This window comes from Aspergillus pseudonomiae (genome assembly GCF_009193645.1).
Source record: "Aspergillus pseudonomiae strain CBS 119388 unplaced genomic scaffold BDV37scaffold_1, whole genome shotgun sequence".
Taxonomy (NCBI): Eukaryota; Fungi; Ascomycota; class Eurotiomycetes; order Eurotiales; family Aspergillaceae; genus Aspergillus; species Aspergillus pseudonomiae.
Genome location: NW_022475993.1, coordinates 470009 through 488825, shown reverse-complemented (window position 1 = coordinate 488825; position 18817 = coordinate 470009). Strand labels below are relative to the sequence as shown.

Genomic DNA, 18817 nt, shown 5'->3' with positions numbered 1-18817 from the left:
ACTGCCGATGACCCCTCTGGTTTTTCTCCGTAGAGCCTGCAGTCCAACCTGCAGTAGGCTACAACCCGTCACGAGAGGTAGGCTCTTGGCCTCGTTCTCGACCAGCACGCCATGGTCCCGATCCTCTCCGATATCATCCTCCTTTCCTCCACCCCGACGATCCTTCCATTCGACACGGTCGCTTGACTCGAATCCCCCGCGCATCTCATACCGCATTGCCGCTTCATCCTCCGGCAAAGGCCGTCGTTTCCACCCCGCAAAGAACACGTCCGACTTTGATCCCCAGCGCCACCATGCCATTGGGGTGGCCACAGATGTGAAGAGTCCGGCCATCCGGCGCCAACGGAGGCCTGATAGTGGAGAGGATGCATACTTCGTGAGCAGAGTCGGCCAACACGATAACGGAGCGGTCGCCTTTGCCGTCGCAGACGGGGTAGGAGGCTGGGCGGAGTCTCGAGTCGATCCTGCGGACTTCTCACACGCGCTGTGTGGATATATGGCGGAATCCGCCATTGATTGGAACGCCCCGGCGGAACAATTGCGTGCAAAGAGCCTCCTCCAGGCCGGCTACGATCAAGTTGTTGCCGATGAATCGATTCGCGCTGGCGGTTGCACCGCCTCGGTGGGTATCGGCTTGGACGATGGACGGGTCGAACTGGCAAATTTAGGTGATTCAGGCTCAGTCCTTCTACGTCTTGCTGCCGTACATCACTACTCGATCCCGCAAACCCACGGCTTCAATACGCCCTACCAGCTTAGCATCATTCCACCGCGGATGCGCAAGCAAGCATCTATTTTCGGTGGTGCCTTCCTCGAAGACTTTCCGCGCGACGCGGCCGTCACCAACCTCCACATGCAGCATGGCGACGTGCTCCTCCTTGCAACAGATGGCGTCTTCGACAACCTCAATAACCAGGACATCCTTAAGCTCATAACCAGTCGGATGGTACTCACAGGCGCCTGGACCGCCACACCCGACGTTGGAATCAAACCCTCTACCGATCTCGATCAACTTACTGGTCCTGAGGGCCTTGCCTCCCTCATCCCATCATCATCCACCCAAACTTCCCAACAGCAGCGCTCCACAAGCAAGAGCCACCTATACAGCCTTCCATCCCTCCTCGCCGCCACCATTGCCGGTGAAGCCAAATTGGCCAGCGTGGATATGCGCCGCGACGGACCCTTTGCCAAAGAAGCCCAACGATATTACCCCGGCGACTGGTACCGTGGCGGGAAAGTGGATGATATTGCTGTCTTGGCTGTGGTGGCTGTGGAAGAAGGTTACAATCCACCGCCGTGAATGATGGTATATACCCCTCATCAGTGTTCATCCAATTTCAGTGAGAGACAAGCTGCCAGGCCGCGGTCAGACCAGGTCTGCCCCGAGACAGCTACGCGCACTTTTGATATCGATTGGAATTCAATCAATTTGGCGTTTTCATAAATACCGGTGGCTTTATACGGGTTTTGTGTTTTTTGTTTCATTTGCCCTCAGGGATGGGCGCATATCTCATTCATACATATTCATGTATACATTTATCTGTACTTTTGTTTCATATGCATTTGGGACTGGGACGGTCGGGTGTTTCAACTGGTATATTGATACTGATATAGAACATTAGAGTCGCACATCAGCGTACCATTAATAACTACTTAGAGATAAAAAAAAAAGGACTAAAAGAATAAGAGGATTTATGTCTTGAGCAAATGAGTACGTTGTATCTACCTAGAAGGATCTGTTTCCATATTAAGCTGTGTATTGTTGCTATCGACACGGATTTAACTGTACAATACGGCCTCTATACATTAGAGCTTTAGGAATTGAGGCCTTATACTAGTTTAATAAATTTCCCTTTCTCTTTCTATTTTTATTTTATTTTATTTTATTTCTTCTTGCTTCCTCATGGAATAATAAATTACGGCGTACACTGGGGAAAGCAAGAGACTATAGTTTGGACTGGGTGGCACATGGATATAGTAGTAGTAATAACAGAGGATGGAGTGGATGACGACTATCGGGAGACCTCACTTTACCTCCTCTTTCACTGCACCAGAACTATCTTCCAAACACTTATCATTTCCCACCCCTCCGCTTGTCGCCATCAAGTAATGCGGGGTTTTGAACTTCGCTATACAAGGTAGTAGTTGACATCCTTCAATTCAGGTGTTACTGTTGGCCTTTGTTATTGTGGCACAAGGTCAGTCGGCCATTCGTTCGTTCATTCACTCATTGCCCATCCGCTCTAATCAGGTTAATATTTGATTGTATCCTATACTAAAAATACTTACCAGGTTCCTTTCGCGTGACAGACTATTGCTGTCTCATCAGGCTAATTGCCTTGATTTGGATGCCTTGGCTTTTCTGCATCAACCACCACTTTCACAAAGCATAGATCTGCGCAACGCGTCTATCTCATCCTACCGCCGTGACAAAGATTGAGATTCTTTGACACTCAGGTGGCAGGTCTCTTTGCTGTCTCTGTTTCGACCACTACTGGCTGTGCAGCTTCCTCGTGTTTGGCACCAGCTGAATCACTGATTGCCATCCATTCTACGCGTTATTTATCTCTTCCACTGTTACTACTATTATCTTTATCACAGCTTTATCGCTAGTTGTGTGTTCTTGAGTCTACAGGGCAAGCTCTTGCGAATAACTGCGAAAGCTTGTTGAACGACTGGGGTCGCGTCGCGTAGTGAGATCACGCAGTCTCACGTGGATAAACCTGCATCCTCAGCGGTAGTATATTTGGCTACCTGACTACCTGTGAGGCTCAGTGACAAACAGCTGTCGCGAGTTGTGGAAATTCCCATTTGTTGTGGTTGCTGGTGAGCGTTGCGTCATTTGCGGTCTGGCAGCGCTTTTTTTCCCGGCAAAAGGAAGTGCACGCGTTGTCAATCAACTTCCCGCCCTCCGTCGCGACCTTCTCCACCACTTCTTCCCTCACCCACATCCACCTCGACCTATCCACCACCTCTTCCATTGCAAACTTTTGATTCCCGCGAACCTCAGGTGGAGCTGTTTTTGATCTACTTTTTATTGAGCTTTGTCGCGCATCATGGCTGAGGATACCCCTACTGCCTCGGCACCTGCCCCCGACGCCGCTGAGTCGGTCGAGCGCGCCCCTGCTGAACCCAAGGAGTCCGCGCCAGAGGCAACCAAGGAGAAGGAGGAGACGGCCAATGGATCGGAAGAGAAGCCATCGGGTAAGTGGCGCCCAAATGTTCTCTTTTCCTTCTCCCTCCTTTGCTCTGATCTCCTAGACAAAGTGTGTTACCGAGCTCGTGCGCTAACTCGTGTTACTTGATTTGTTTTAGGAGATGCAACTGCCACCGAAGAAAAGAAGGAGTCAGATGAAAAGTCCACTGAGAAGCCTGGCGCGTCCGAGTCTATTGACGCGAAGAAGCCTGAAGAGAGTGCTGCACCTGCAGAGTCAGAGGCTGCCCCTGCCCCGGAGGCTAACGGAACCCCTGCGTCGGCTAAGAAATCCGGAAGCACAAAGCGCAAATCAACTGGCGCCGTGCCCGAACATAAATCCAAATTGAACCGGAAAAAGTCGCAGGCTCGCATGACGAACCTGAACGCGAAGCCAGGCGAGTACTATCTAGCGCGCCTTCGCAGCTACCCACCCTGGCCATCTATCATCTGCGACGAGGAGATACTTCCTCAGACTCTTCTGGGTACACGCCCGGTGACCGCTCAGCGCTCCGATGGCAGCTATAGGGAAGATTATGCCGAAGGTGGCAAGCGTGCTCACGAGAGGACCTTCCCCGTGATGTTCCTCGAAACAAATGAATTGTAAGTAATATGCTCCTCGCTTCGCCTTTCTCGGGGATGTGTCAGCTCATGGCAATCACAGTGCCTGGATTCCTAACACGGATTTGACCCCGCTCGAACCCGCCGCCTGCAAGGAAGTGTCAGAGAAGGGCAAGTCGAAATTGCTTTTGGCCGCATATTCCGTGGCTGCTGATGGCCACGACCTTCAACACTTCAAGACCTTGTTGGCCGACCACCAGCGCGCCATCGAACAGGAAGAAGAAGAGCGGGAGGCCCAGGCGGCCGCAAAGGCAGCTGCTAAGGCTGAAAAGGACGCTAAGAAGAACAAGCGGAAGAGCATGGAGATCGTCGATGACGAAGATATTGACATGGAAGATGCAGACGAGGAAGCCAAGAAGCCTAAGAGCTCCAAGAAGAGGAAGAAGGATGCTGAAGCCGACGCGGAGGAGAAGGTGAGGAAACAAGCCGGCCTGGAGAAAACTGCTCGAATACTAACTGTGCATGATCTTTCTTTAGCCTGCTAAGACTCCCAAGACCGGAACCAAGCTCAAGCTGACGACCCCGAAGACTCCTGCCAGTGAGAAGAAGGCTCCTGCTTCGAGCAAGGCCAAGCAGACTGCCAGCAGCAAGAAGTCCAGCAAGGCTGCTGCCAGTGATGAGGGTGAGGAGAGCACTCCCGCGGCGCCTAAGGAGCCAGAGAAGCAGGTCAATCCCGAGGAGGCTAAGGCCAAGAAGGAGAAAGAGAGTATGATCGCCCCGGAAGCCAACTGGTCGTTTGCAAAAGGGAAAACTAACGAGAGACAGTTCTTTTCGTTCGCCATAAGCTTCAGAAGGGCTTCATTTCCCGTGACCAACCTCCCCAGGAGGAAGAGATGACATCGATGTCAACCTACTTCACTAAGTTGGAAAATTATCAAGACCTGGAGGTTTCCATCATCCGTTCGACGAAGATCAACAAGGTTTTGAAGATGATTGTCAAGCTTAGCTCCATTCCTCGTGATGAGGAATTCCAGTTCCGTCGCCGTGCTGTGGATCTCTTGTCCAAGTGGAAAACTGTGCTCGATGCAGATACCACTCCAGGCCCTTCAGAGAGGAAGCCCAAGGCCAACGGTATCCACAAGGAAGATAGTGTGGATACCCCTGCTCGTGGAGAAACGGAAGGCGAGAAGGAGGACGAGCCCAAGCCAACCAAGTCCGAAACCAAGGACGAGGAAATGACCGATGCGGATGCTAAGGAGAAGACCGAGGCCCCTGATGCAGTAAAGGAGGAATCCGACAAGACGGCCCCCAAGACCGACGAACCAGCCGCTGAAAAGGCCACAGACACAAAGGGTTCTGAGGAGAAGACAACAGAGGAGAAACCTACCGGAGAGAAAGCAGAGGAAAAGACCGCAGAAGCTTCTGCATAAGCGTCGGTCCATTCTCGTGTTTTATCTCGGAATTTTCCCTGCTCTGGTGTTCTTGGTTCTGATGTTGTCTCACCTGCGCTACTTTTATCGTGGTCTTGGTTTTTAAGCCGCTCTGCTAGTGTTTCTATCTCCTTTCTCTGATACTCCGGTTCTTCGTTTTGGAATTGAGCATTGAGACTGGGAATTCCAAGAATATTCATAATAGGCTTGACGCCTTCCCGTTCCGCGCTCCTTTTCTATACCTCCTACTCTTCCTTTTGGACCCTCTCGCATACCTCGCCACTGTACATCTAACCTCTTCAATGGATGCCCAATCCGGTGTCACCGACTGAAACCTGGAATCAGGACCTAGCGACGGAACCAGACCCATAGGATATTTTGACGGAAAAGCCCTGGACAGAGACAGATCCTGCATAAACAGGTCAGAGCTGAGTTTGACTGATTGGGATTTCGGATATCGAAAGCTACAACATGAGTTGCGATGTAGTCAGCCTGTCTCATTTTCTTAAAAATTATTCAGCGTGTGGATGGATGGTGTTCATCATTGACGTTTCTTTCAGTATTGTGTCTAATTGTGCTTTTATGTCTGTGCTTCATCACTTCGAGAATGTTACTTGTTCCGCTTGGTTGTATTGTGATTGATCCTCATTGATAACTATGTTGAGCCAATAAATACTGCTTTCGATTATTGGACAACCTTGGGGTACCGTACGGGCTGGTAGATGCTATTTCCGCGGCTTTGTGAATCTTGTAGTATGTCTAGAATTGGGCCAAATAGATATTCAATTGTGTAGTCTTGTGGCGGTGAGAGATGCATCAATTCCGGATGAGGATTTTCTCCCGTGGTCATTAATACGTCAGGCTTGAAATAAAGGAATTTCCTTGATGTTATTCATCTTTATAGGATCAGTACTTGTCCTTGTATATATAGCACTCCATAAAATATGTATTTCTCCTAGGTTGAACAGTAGAATTGGCAAATTGAACGGGAGATGTAGAAGAGAAATCAAAATGCATGGAGAAAGGGATATACGCTGTGAATAAACTAGGTGGAGATTTCATGCTGGGCGTATGTTTTACTCTTGTGTCACGTAGTATCCATATTTAATGGTAGCTACTTGATACACAGGACATATTTAATTAAATGTTCAGTAGATTAGGAAGATACAGAAGCGTACTATCTAAGATACATGCTCAGATGGGTATAACATGAGGTAAATGGAAGGGATATGATCATAGAGATGAGGGATATGCAGAAAACATCAGAAGACATAAATATCATAAAAAAGACATAAAAAAGCCATAAAAACGCAAATCAAAAAGGGTAACTTTAGGCATGGCGTGATCGAGGCTAGAAAAACAAGAGAAAAAGAACCTGAGCGTACCAGCGCCAGTCGAAGATCACCAACCCCTCCACTTGATCGCAGCTGTAAACCTCGCCCTCTTGAACCCACAAGGCTCCAAGATTTCCTTCAGATGAGGCTTCCACCAATCCTCGTGACCATCTCGAACCACAGCCGCAAGTGCATACTCCATATACTCCGGAAAAAACCCACTATATTCCCAATCCACAATTCCAGTGATTTTGCCATCTTTCACCATGATGTTCCGCGCAGCTAGGTCTCCATGTGTCAGCACGAACTTCTGTTCCCCCGTTCCACGCATCCCAGGGAGAAGCTGTGCCCATATCTTCTTCGCAGTGGGTGATTTCACCCGCTCGAGACACCAACTATCGAACTCCTCTTCGGATTCAAAAGGCCCCATGTAGTGCAAGTGGATGCGGTCGTAGAAGTTTTTTGTCTCCTGTCGCTTTATACGACCAATGTAAGGCTGTGTGCACTGCCGGAAGAGGCGTAGTTGCTCCTTGAGCTGTTGCTTTATGGACTTTTGTTCGGCCTTGGTCATGGTATGCCAGACGTTGTCGAGTGACTGCCCCTCGACGAGATCTGACACGGTTACGGTGATCTCGGGATCGACATCGTAGCAGCCTAGAACTTGTGGTGTTAAGATTCCAGGTTGCTGCGAAGCATAATGCATCATGTCGGCCTCGGATCTTACGAAACCATCAGCTGGCTTGACCTTAACTGCGACAATCCGACCACCTGATGCCCTTGACTCAAGGACCCGATTGCCGAAGTAATTGTATAGTTCTTTGCCTTGAATAGCGTCTGTGTAGGAAAACTTGTATGGGGACTTGGATTTGGAGGGCATCTTGATAGATACTTTAAGTTGCAAAAGACTACGAATGGTAGCGAGTGCATACTTCGATGGAACTGTGGATGTACCAAATGGTTCCATTGATGGGGCACGTCTATTTATCTGGGGTTGAGGGTACATTTGGCCAATCACATGTGCATAATGCTATTTATAGCTCATCTGTGCGCCCAATACAACGTTGGTTTCTTTGTAGAGGTACAAATTGATGACTATCGTGTATGGAATGATCAGTAGTTATATTTAGGCCTTTAGTAAACTATCCGTGGTTCAAACATATCCATTCATCTCATTCGATATGATGCACTAGAATGCAACATCCCATATTGACTGATCATCATATACTTCACCCCTTCTCTCTTTATATTACACAATTGAATTGTTATGGCGGATGCTATATAAAGTGTCATAATCTTACACCCTGTAGCAGGTACAGTTCGTATCATAGAGTGACCCCACTATTATCCCTGGCTTTTCTCGCTTCTTTTTGGGGCTTTCATCAAATACTCTCAGTGAAACAAGACTTGGAAGCTACATACCCAGACAATACCTACTGGGAATCTAATAATCAAGAATAGCCACTAACATTCCTAATACACAAGGATGTCAGTGGGGAAAAGATCGGCATCCCCGCATGTCGTCTTCTAGATTGGAGGTGTTTTTTAAGGAGTACCTGTGTGGTAACCCGAGCGAGGACCATTCATCCAATGTGAAGATAGGCGAAACACCACCACCACTACCATAGAGAACTGGCCTCTATATATCGCCGCTGATGAAGAACAGACAAGAAATGCCTCGATCTGAGGAAAAACTTGACTGTGGGCTCAGGGCCTGAACGTTCGATTCGCGAAGGTTCTTTGAGGACGCTGGGAGCAATTCGCTTGACCCTGGAGCTATCAACAGGTTCTGGACAATCCCGGAACTTGTCCCCATTACATTTACAGGAACCCCCAGTAAGAAAATTGATATTCTTTATGACTGATCTCTGCTTACTTTTTATATCTAGAATACGATTTGTTCCCCCCAGAATGTCTACAAAGAACCGGACTTTGTTTTTGACTCTGACGAGAAGGAGGAGTTGGTGGCACTACCACGAGGATGTCAACGGCATAACTTCTAAGAGAGCCAGCCCCCTTCAAGGGCCTCTGGTAGAGCCTCTGGCAAAGCAACGTCTGGCTCTCGCGATATTGCACGACACGACCGCGTTTTCAGAAAGGCAGTGTAGTTGTCCAAGGGGGGACGGTTGCATACATCCGAGTGCGGAGTTGAACTTTTTTTCTTCCTCAGTCCCACGAAAGCATCTCATCCAAGTATAAAATGAACTTGGAGGCCCCCGAGATCAGAGAACGTTTCTCCCAGGTTAACCAATTGACTGATGGCAATGAGCGGAGTATAGTATCACAGTTGACAGGATCTATTTATCGGCTTTCTTTCAAACATTTGTATACCAATATGTTTCGATCTCTGTCACGTTTGACAGGTAGCCTGGCTTACCTTCGCCTACGAGATGACCCGAGAGGCCTAGAGAGAGAAAGCGGCATTTGCAGTCTCAGTCTTAAAGGAACCACTCCTCTTTCACGTAACAGTACATCTCACAGTGCGTCTCGCGAAATTAACCATATATTATTTGGTACTAATCATTGTACTAAGATATTTAGTACTAGTGGAACTACTGTGTATATAGAAAGATACAATTGCCTGATATAGTTATGTCGTTTTGTTATTAGTAAACTTGGTAATATTTTACATTGTCCAGAACCTCGATATATTCACGCAATTCAAATCAAGAAAATATCATTCTCGTACACTGTCAAAGCAAGGTATCTACTCCGTACGTGCTAACCATGAAAGAAGGTAATTATCCGTGAAACAAGAGAAATAGAGCTTAAATCGACCAGCAAAGAGTACGTACCAGTAAAAGCCCCACAGTTTTTTTTTTCATCATACTCTATCCAAATAGGTTTATTGCAAAGGATCCATGTGTCAATCGCGCCAATTTACCTGTATGGTGATAATGCCGCTCGGCAACGGCTCGGAAGCGCGGCCGTAATTACCAATAAGAACAGCTATCCTCATCTTATCGCCTATAAGATACAATGTCAACCCCGGTCCGAGACTCATATAACTAACCCAAACTACTACCCGCGTCTCACGTATACATAATCTATGTACCTCCACAACATATCCAAAAAGTGATAAAGAAGACAAGAAAAAGAAAAAGAAAATGGCAGTCAAACCGCTCACCCAAAAGCCCAAACCAAACCTCCTCCGCCAATTTTCCAACTTCATCTCCACAGTCACAGGCCTCGAGAAGACCTGCCGTCTCATTCAATCCTTCGCCCAAATAGTAATACAACTCAATATCCCCCCGGGGTCAACCACAACCGCGCAATGGGAGACTGCCATATCGCAAATCGCACTGAGTAAGTTCCACGCACCTCTACAAATAAGTAAATCGAAAAATGAGATGTTAATCAATAATTGAACACCTGAACAGCGAGACGGTTTTTCCGCTTCTTCGCGTTCATCAATTGCTTTAGCCAAGTGTATGAGCTGCTTGGCGGGGCGCAGAGTCTAGGGTTGTTTATGACCTTGGTTGAGATTGGGAGGTGGAGTTGTTTGGGGCTGTATCTGGTGCTGGAGGACTTGACTATTGTGAGTTTCCCCTCTCTTTTTTTCCCCCCCTTGTGTATGGGCTCCTTCTCGAGGCCCCAATGAGATAGATGGACAGGTTAATAAAATAAACAGCTCCACGCGTTGGGCGTCCACCCCGTCGCCTGGAATACGCCTGTCCTGGTCGAAGCCTTCAAATTCTGGTTCTATTCTCTTGCATTATCCGTCTTCGGTGCTGTTTGCGGTTTACTATTTACTTCCTCTTCACCTGCTAGTAATAAGACCAGCAACAATGAGAAAACGAAAGAGAACAAGAACGCCGAGAAGACGGCACCCAATACCGACGATTCTCAAGCCAAGGCCCAGAGAACTGCCCTCATGAAGCGCATCGTGGCCGACGGATGCGATCTCCTGATTCCGGGGGTGTTCGTCGGCTGGATGCAGATTAGTGATCTGATGATTAGCGTGACGATGGTGATCAGTACGGTTGTTTCTGGGGGAGACGCTTGGGTGAAGGCGCAGGAGTGAGTTAAGGTTTAAAAGGGGGGGGGTTGGCTAGATAGTTAGATTGCACAAGTCATGGGTGGATTGCTGGGTATGAAGTGTGATTTATATGGCTTGGTTTGATAGAGGGTTGGTTATAGATATATAGATGTCATTTGGAATGGCGGATTGGTGATTCGGGATAGAGTGCGAAGTAAGCGTTAAGCATATTTAAGATTGCTTTTGATTCGCAAGTCATGTGTCAGTGGGCCAGGCTTGACGTCAGCTGATCTCCTGTGTCGGTCTAGTTTCAGGGGTACTTAAGTTACTTCCAGGGTCAGGACTTAGCAGGAGACATTAAACTTCTATCCCCTATCCTGTAGTGTAGGAGTATGGTGTTGTACGCGTACTGGACCCAGAATTCCCCCGGATCGTTGGACACATGTCCCCGGTAGTGGATCCTAGGACGGTGGACTTATCAAATGGATCAAGGGCGTATACAACGAGCACTATATTATGCCGGGATACAATCAAGAGTATGAGATGCGTCTAAACTAGGCATGGTGAGGTGCCAACATGGAAAAGTAGGGGACGGTAGCACAGGGACCAGGAACAATCCACCAAAACAAATGCCGCGTCAGCTGGGCAACGGAAAGTCTAAGCCAACAGCTTCAACACCAGATCAGGTCTTATCCATATAAGATCCCCAGAGTATCTACAGAGTAAATGTGCTATGAAATCTCGGCGAAACAAACCACGCCTTCTACTAGGCCTCTACGCACGACCCTGGTTTGTGTTGTGATCGGGAAAGTTTCCTCCCTGGAGAATGCGGAGAGGGTGTTTGGTGAAACGCCCTTCTACCAGGTTGAGGATCCGGATCAGGACAAAGCGTTGGCTTTCGATTGTCGCTCGTGGGTGGTAGATGCTGTGGAAAGGCTTCGGAAGTCCGATGGGGTTTCTTCGCTACTTGATTGGGGAATGCTGGAGAGGAGGGCTGTGGAGTATGTGGAGGGGAAGAAGAGAATGGGGAGATGGAACGCTGGCCAAGATGCAAGTGCGAAGCGACGAATTCCGATCATGGACTTGATCACAGGGGCGGAGATTTCAACTTAATGTGGGTTACGGTAATCGATGTGATACGATATGATATGATTAGATCCGGGATTGATAAGAACTTACCCTTACATGTGTTGTATGCTTCGTGAGATCACATTCATCGCTTATGTATATTCTTAGCCACACTGTTGCCTGCTCATGAACCCATCAATATAATCCATAGATGATAGGTTTATTCTGAGTAAGACAAGGCCCTAAAGGAGCCCATCAGCCCCATGGACCCCTCAGCACACAGTCAGATATTTCCGACCCCAGCACTAAAGCAAGGAGTTTACGTATGCACCGGGGCAAGCGACTGATGAAGATCTCCACATTCCCAAACCCGAGCCAACAACATTTCTCATGGCTCCCAACTCCCAAAACTAAGGAGTCGCCGATCGACAGCCATGGCACTTCTCAGCAAACGAGGCTATGTGCCGATCGCAACCAACGCCCTAATACTCAGTCGTTGGCGCAAATCCCTTATTAGCTGCCGGCCGCGCGACGACCCGCGCAAAGAGGCTGAAAGAAAAAAAAAATGATAGGAAGTAAACGACTACGTCAACCGGACGACGAGGGGATAATAAAACCCACCGAGTGCTGCTCACTATGTGGATGTTTCGAATGCGTCGGACACAAGCTTGGGTCGTCAGCGCGGCGACCTCCGCACTGATCTTCGGTTCTCTTTATCTCTTTTTCTTTGCGCATCGGCGCGGCGGGAATATCTACCGTCTTGTGACGGTGCCGAGACCTGCGGAAAAAACGAATGAGCGTACGCTGGTCGTGGCTAAGACGAAAGATGCGGACACGACCTGGGTCGATACGCTCCTGAACGAAGATGATCGGTTATACAGCGCGGTGTACACGGTTGACGCGCCGAACACGACTGATACCCCGTTCACCGTGCCGATGAACAAGGGCCACGAGGTCATGGTGTATCTGACATATATCATCGATCATTACTTTCAGCTTCGCGACGTGACGGTCTTCATGCATGCGGACCAAATCTCCTGGCACAACAACGATCTCATGAACATGGATTCGGCGCTGATGGTTCGTCGTCTGCGGAACGACTATGTTTACAAAAGAGGATACACGAACTTGCGATGTCAACACGACCCCGGCTGTTCGGCTCAAATTCGACCCGCCCCTGCGGGCGGGCAGTATAACCCGGAAGTGCCCGAAGCAAGGGCCATCGGAGAGTCTTGGAAGACGCTATTTCCGGAGGAGAGTATGCCGGCTGTGCTGGCGCAGCCGTGTTGCAGTCAGTTTGCGGTCAGTGCGGAGGTGATTCGGCGGGTGCCGCTGATGAACTATGTGGCGTACCGGAGGTGGTTGATCGAGACGGAGCTGGACGACAATCTGTCTGGACGGGTGTGGGAGTACTTATGGCAGTGGATCTTTACGGGGCAAGCTGAAGTTTGTCCGGATGAGCGGGTCTGTTATTGTGAGGGGTATGGTGTATGTCTGGAAAGGGAAGAATACGAGGAGTTCTTTAGGGCTCAGGAGGAGGTGAGGAAATTACACGCGGAGCTGGAGCATACCTCACTGGCTGAGAAGGTCAATTCAATGCGGAATAAGGTGGCTGCTTTGCAGCAGAGGATGGATGAGATTAAAGCCACCGCACTCATGAGTTAATGAAATGATTAACGACATTGTATACTATTTTCCATACTATATCCGGATTAATCTTCCACCTGCAAGTTTTCGTCTAGAGATTTGAGATTTATGTCTATCGTCTGGTATCTAATATCCGTAAGTACACAACGTCCACCCCAGTCTGCTCCTTTATTTCATCGCATATAATTTTAGATCACGAAGAGTCCCTCTGCTGCAACAACTCCTTGATGTGGTCGTTTAGCCAGTATGCCTCCAGATCCTTCCGGTCCATCTTCTTTGCCCCATCGATCAACCCCTTGCATACACCCTCTCCAGATCCACAGTTGCACTGGAATGGCTGGTCCATGTCCCACTCACTGCTGGGGTAGAAAAACGTGAGCTGGTCGCCCACCTTCAGGTCACGATCATCGACGACTCGGACCTCCATCTTGCCCATGTCGAAGTTCAGCGATGGGTTGCATGAGTGGTTGCAGTAGACGAGATCGGAGTTCAGTTCGATGTGGCTGTTGGCACCGGTCTGTACCGAAGTGTATGCTTTCTTGGAGGGAGTGGCTGTGGTGATCTTGGCGAAGAGGGAGCCGGCGGGCAGTGAGACGAGGGACACGGCGCTGGAGGAGAAGGCCTTTGCGCCACGGTCGACTCGGAGTATGTCAGGGTGAGTCGGGGGTGTCACAATGGAGGTAGGGAGAATGGTTGCGGTAGTGGTGGATGCGGTGGCCGTTGAAGGTTGTACAGCGATTGGAGACATCTTGGATGTTTGTATATAGATATGGTGTAATTGAGAAGGATGAGAGGGATTGTTGAGTGCTTTCAGTGGGCGGAAGCTTTTAATCCAAGTCGTAGACGAAGAAGGGAGTGAGGGATGGCAGGTAGAGACGTAGTAGTGGGGGCGGGGGGAGTAGGATACCCTCGAGATCCTACATCGTCTTTATAGATTTCCGCATCCAGCCGTGACTCCCTTCCCTTGTCCCGAGGATCCTGCCCGCGGAGGCATGGAATGGAGGTGAGTGGGGCCATGTCTTAGGCGTCAGTCATACCTAATCTATGAATGGCATGGCTTGGGAGGCTACGTGTCGAGCCTAAATGCCGATGTGCGGGTTAAATGAGTTGAAGTAAGATTAGGGTTGGGGGTAGCTGGTGTTTCCGATGGACTGATTGATTGATAGTTCGATTACAGTTCCGGCGGTGCCTCGGCTGACCAGAGGCGGCCTTATGTAATCACATCAGCGACTCTCCAGTGACTTTATGTTTGCTCACTTGTCTCTAGATCATATGACTAGACTTGTATGAATCATGACTTCTTCCATATGAAACCTCCAAGCCTGTATGCCTTATTCAGTTCTCTCGAACGAGGATCTGACGGTTTTGCGCTGGCACAGGATCCGAGGTACAGAAAACAGTTTTCGATTCTTGGTCCACGGAGATCCCCCCACTATGACGAAATCCACATGAAAGTTGAAACCCAGAATACGACAGAACGAGTCTTTTAATTAAGCTTCATTTGCACAGCAGAAAAAATACCTCTAAGGACAGATTGGGTCTCGGTGAAGCACACCTTAACCAAAAAGGGTACTCCTCCGGATCACATGCATCACACTTATGTACATCGTATGCAACTTGGCCTCTTAGCCACTTCAATTGTCCCACATACCATCCTGGATCTTCCGCGACAAAATGTTGATTCCCCCCTTTCAATTCATCCGTGTGTTCAATTCCTCTCCATTCAACCACCTCTCGACGTTACGAGCCACCTCATCATACCACCCGTGAATCTGTTCATCTCCATATCCCATATGCGGTGACAACACCACCTCACTCCGTCCGTCTTGACCCCACGCCGTGGTCCGCCAGGGGCTATCCTTGGGCAGAGGCTCGGGTTCGAAAACATCCAGGGCCGCCCCACGGATGCGTCCCGCATTCAACGTCTCCAACAGCGCCTTCTCCTCCACCAACGGACCCCGCGACGTATTCACCAGGATCGCCGTCGGCTTCATCACCCCAAATTCCGCAGCACCGACGATGCCCCGACTCCGCTCCGACAGTACACTATGAAGACTCACCACATCCGCGCTGCGGAAAAACTCAGCCTTGTCCCGAACAGCTTGAAAACTACCCGCCGGCAGCCCCTGTGCCGCAGCCTGTTCGTCCGCCTTTTCCTGCGTCAGATTCGTAGACCACGCAATCACCTTCATATCAAAAGCCACAACCGCTATCCGCCCAACCTGCGAGCCTAACTTGCCCAGTCCCAGTAATCCTAATGTCTTCCCCGCAAGCGTCATTCCAAGCGACCCCTGCCATTCTCCCCGCTTAATAGCTGCATCATCCCGCGCAACATGACGCGCCAACCCTAGAATCAAAGCCCAGGTATGTTGCACCGTAGAATGGACCCCCCCTGATCGGCTTGACGTTCCAGCGACGGGAATTCCGCGCGAAGCACAGTATTGCACGTCCAGGGCGAGATTGCGAGTGCCCGTGGTCAGGAGAAGTTTCAAGTTCGGGAGCGCGGCGAGCGTTTCCTTGGAGAACGGAGTACGTTCGCGCATGGCAAGAATCACATCAAAGGGCTGGAGGCGCTCGATCAGGAGCGCACGTTGGCGTTCATCGCGGGGATCGAGCGTTTCCGGGAAATAGGAGATTGAGATGCGGGATTCAAGGTGGGCGAAGTGGGGTGGGGAGATGTTCTGATAGTCGTCTAGGATTGCGAGTTTGGGTTGCGCCATTTTTGCGGTGATTGTGATGGCAGGTGAGGTCCTTCGGATAGGATTGTAGCTTTTCGTAGTATGTTTGGTTTAGTGTTTGCGTGGGTAGAGGTTGATGTAGAGATATGCCCGGTAGAAAATATAGCCGATCAGAGGATCGGAAGGAGTCATAAACCCCACATATGACGATTCGTTTATCCCCCGCATTTCCGTGATAAAGGCAGTAGGGCTTGATAGTGATAAAATTAAATAGATTGAAGCAAATGAATACATTCCCATGAACACACGGGTTGCTTGGTAATAATATGCAGGCCAGTCCCACATGATAATACAGTACGAAGTAAACCGAACAAGTCGATATTGACAAGGCTTTGGGGCTGAAAAAAGCAGCGTTAGCCCCTCTGTAAATACGGCAATCCTGCAAACCGCCAATACAGACGAGCCACGTCAACAAACATGAATAATTACATATATCACTACCCGCTTTCTTTGGTACATGGCGATCAATGGCTTCCTGTCCGTAAAGTCAAAGAGCGCATCTTGAACGTTGCCAGGTGCTTGATACTGTACGGACTGTGCGGCATACAAGCAGAACAAAATCCGTATATTACAGCCTAACCAAGTTATAGCACAGCCTTTGGTTATGCACAAGAGGATGCAAAGAGCAAGTCCAAATACGAATTCTCGGGGGGAACCAAGGAATCTATGTAAACAATGCCGAACAATCAATATTGAGCACCTGGTTTTGGGATATGCGCACACTGCAACGACAAAATGGTGCCAGCTTTGCCTTCTCCTCGAGTCATCTAGAGAAACAAATAGGCTAAAACTGGCGAAGCCCATACTTCCTGGTCTTCCGCCTGCGTTATCGAGAAGTGCGGGCATCAGAGAGAAACCTATTTTTGTAATGACGAAGAAAGGTAGGGGAGAGGCTTGGGCAAGTAGTTGCTAACCAGCCAAGCTAACGTCTCCAGGTGATCCTGCTGAGAGATTTGGCGTCCCGGCAATCACTTCTCAGTTGCCTGGAACCTGGTCGGAGGACTCGTTCAACTTCATCAAACATTGCCTGCAAGAGTGCTTGATGAATCACCACTGTTCCACAAGCATGTTCAGATCGCGGCGTCATGCTATCTTCAGAAAAGCAGCAGTGAATGATGAGGTTGAATCGGTAGCACCAAATGATATAGTAGATTCTGGAGCACCTCGTCGCTTGGTTGATGTTCGAGCATTCTGCAGCGACCACGACCATGGCATTGAATGCGAACACAATGTCAGGCTAGTGGAAAACCTGCCAGTCTGCCCCGAATACATGACACTGAGTCATTGTTGGGGCAAAAGGCTCGGTATCAATGCCATCACAACACGATATAATCTCCTCAGTCGCATGGAAAAGATTAAGCTTGATGATCTACCGGCAAACTTTTGGGATGCTATTAGCATTACCCGCCGACTTGGCATTCGGTATTTGTGGATTGATGCACTATGCATCATCCAAGACTCACAAGCAGACTGGGCTCAGGAATCAGTCAAAATGGGCCATATATACGACAGGTCATACCTGACAATCGCAGCGAGTGCTAGCGAGGATAGTACCGGAGGATGCTATCGCGGTACTGGGACAAGGCAAGATGGTCTGGGTGGAGGGACTCTAATCGAAATCACAAACAAACTCCTAGCCGCAAATGGCGAGACATCGACCTTGTTCCTTTGGGTGCCAAAGTTAAGCGAAGATGATCCTCTGAGAGAACCTGCACCCTTGATTGGCTGTTCTCTGAGCCAGCGTGGATGGGTATTTCAGGAAAGAATCTTATCGCCGAGGACGATTCATTTCACAAACTCCCAACTGGTTTGGGAATGCCGAGAAGTATATGAGATGGAGGATCGTCTCCCTTTTCTCACACCCCATGATACTCTGTCCTTGGCTATGCATCGAGAGATCTCTCCTGATAGGATAAAGCATATTTGGTACGACTGGCTCATTGGATCCGGATACTCTAGTAGGCAGTTCACTCTGATGAAAGATCGACTTATCGCCATAGCTGGAATTGCGAGATCTCTGCACGAACGAACAGGCGTACCTTATATTGCTGGTCTATGGACGAATCACCTGGGTTTCGGGTTAGGTTGGCTTGAAACTCCTAAGCATGGATCAGCATATCCTTCTGAACTGTTCAACAGTTCTAATTCTCGACGCAGGCCGACCTGGACCTGGGCTTCATCTGACCATGAATTCCAGTATCCATTGAGGGATTTTGAAGAGGACCATGATCTCCGTTACGTGGACAGTAAAATGGTAACTCTAGGAAACGTTAACGATCCATTCACTATCATTATTGGCGGGTGGCTAAACATTAAAGCAAGAGTTTACGATGGTCCTGCGTCCTATTTCACAAAATTATGTTTGGATACTATGGCCCAGCAGGAAGTTTGGGGAACGGCATCAGCAGATTCCGAAACCGGGTCTTCTACCTTCAACGCTCCGTCATGGGGGTATATCCGACTAGGACAGTTCAACTCCCGAACAAAAAGCCACATTTGCACTGACGAATCATGGCTCATAGTGCGGCGAGCGGAGGCAAGAGAGGAAGAGTATGAGAGAATCGGTATTGCTTACCGAAGCTTCAAATATCATGAAGATGGTATAGATGGAGGTGTTACACTAGGGATCGGGGATTGGGAATACTTGGTAAGAGACCTTAAGCTGGTGTGAAAGTGTGCATAGCGTGCGTTCCTACCGTATCTTGTGGCCCTCGTGTCCCCTACTCGCAAACCCGTCTTGGGTGATCCTACGATATCGATCAGATCATCATAGAAAGACTCGCTGTCATGTATCTCGTACTTCAGAATCAGGTTTCCTTGTGTAGCTATGTCTCTCTTCACTTATCCAACGCTTTCCAAAGCCCAAATAC

The 18817-nt window shown here is 49.0% G+C and overlaps 8 protein-coding genes across 8 annotated transcripts; 5 read left to right on the top strand and 3 right to left on the bottom strand.

Moving 5' to 3' along the window:
- Positions 1–7: 7 nt before the first annotated feature.
- On the top strand, positions 8–1300 carry ppmA (type 2C protein phosphatase PTC7; the record flags this gene model as incomplete). Its single annotated transcript, XM_032085802.1, has 1 exon — positions 8–1300. The coding sequence occupies one exon, from the start codon at positions 8–10 to the stop codon at positions 1298–1300; it is 1293 nt and encodes a 430-aa protein (XP_031947239.1).
- Positions 1301–2646: 1346 nt separating this feature from the next.
- BDV37DRAFT_2005 (PWWP domain protein) lies at positions 2647–5420 on the top strand. The gene is made up of 5 exons (XM_032079839.1): positions 2647–3204; positions 3316–3796; positions 3858–4227; positions 4292–4520; positions 4580–5420. The coding sequence occupies exons 1-5, from the start codon at positions 3057–3059 to the stop codon at positions 5182–5184; spliced, it is 1833 nt and encodes a 610-aa protein (XP_031947238.1). The 5' UTR covers positions 2647–3056; the 3' UTR covers positions 5185–5420.
- Positions 5421–6454: 1034 nt separating this feature from the next.
- On the bottom strand, positions 6455–7446 carry BDV37DRAFT_235381 (kinase-like domain-containing protein). Its single transcript, XM_032080483.1, has one exon. It carries the CDS (start codon positions 7393–7395, stop codon positions 6586–6588), a length of 810 nt encoding a protein of 269 aa, XP_031947237.1. The 5' UTR covers positions 7396–7446; the 3' UTR covers positions 6455–6585.
- A 2119-nt stretch (positions 7447–9565) lies between these two features.
- On the top strand, positions 9566–10714 carry BDV37DRAFT_1999 (PEX11 domain protein). The gene is made up of 3 exons (XM_032079831.1): positions 9566–9821; positions 9896–10053; positions 10147–10714. The coding sequence occupies exons 1-3, from the start codon at positions 9623–9625 to the stop codon at positions 10537–10539; spliced, it is 750 nt and encodes a 249-aa protein (XP_031947236.1). The 5' UTR covers positions 9566–9622; the 3' UTR covers positions 10540–10714.
- Positions 10715–12118: 1404 nt separating this feature from the next.
- On the top strand, positions 12119–13227 carry BDV37DRAFT_290157 (DUF3431 domain-containing protein; the record flags this gene model as incomplete). Its single annotated transcript, XM_032088651.1, has 1 exon — positions 12119–13227. The coding sequence occupies exon 1, from the start codon at positions 12199–12201 to the stop codon at positions 13225–13227; it is 1029 nt and encodes a 342-aa protein (XP_031947235.1). The 5' UTR covers positions 12119–12198.
- A 91-nt stretch (positions 13228–13318) lies between these two features.
- Positions 13319–14538, bottom strand: BDV37DRAFT_235378 (uncharacterized protein). The gene has a single exon (XM_032080482.1). It carries the CDS (start codon positions 13955–13957, stop codon positions 13403–13405), a length of 555 nt encoding a protein of 184 aa, XP_031947234.1. The 5' UTR covers positions 13958–14538; the 3' UTR covers positions 13319–13402.
- Positions 14531–16168, bottom strand: BDV37DRAFT_235377 (D-2-hydroxyacid dehydrogenase family protein). Its single transcript, XM_032080481.1, has one exon. The coding sequence runs from the start codon at positions 15927–15929 to the stop codon at positions 14901–14903; it is 1029 nt and encodes a 342-aa protein (XP_031947233.1). The 5' UTR covers positions 15930–16168; the 3' UTR covers positions 14531–14900.
- Positions 16169–16815: 647 nt separating this feature from the next.
- Positions 16816–18618, top strand: BDV37DRAFT_277561 (HET domain-containing protein; the record flags this gene model as incomplete). The annotated part of the gene is made up of 2 exons (XM_032085801.1): positions 16816–16828; positions 16883–18618. The coding sequence occupies 2 exons, from the start codon at positions 16816–16818 to the stop codon at positions 18616–18618; spliced, it is 1749 nt and encodes a 582-aa protein (XP_031947232.1).
- Positions 18619–18817: the final 199 nt, after the last annotated feature.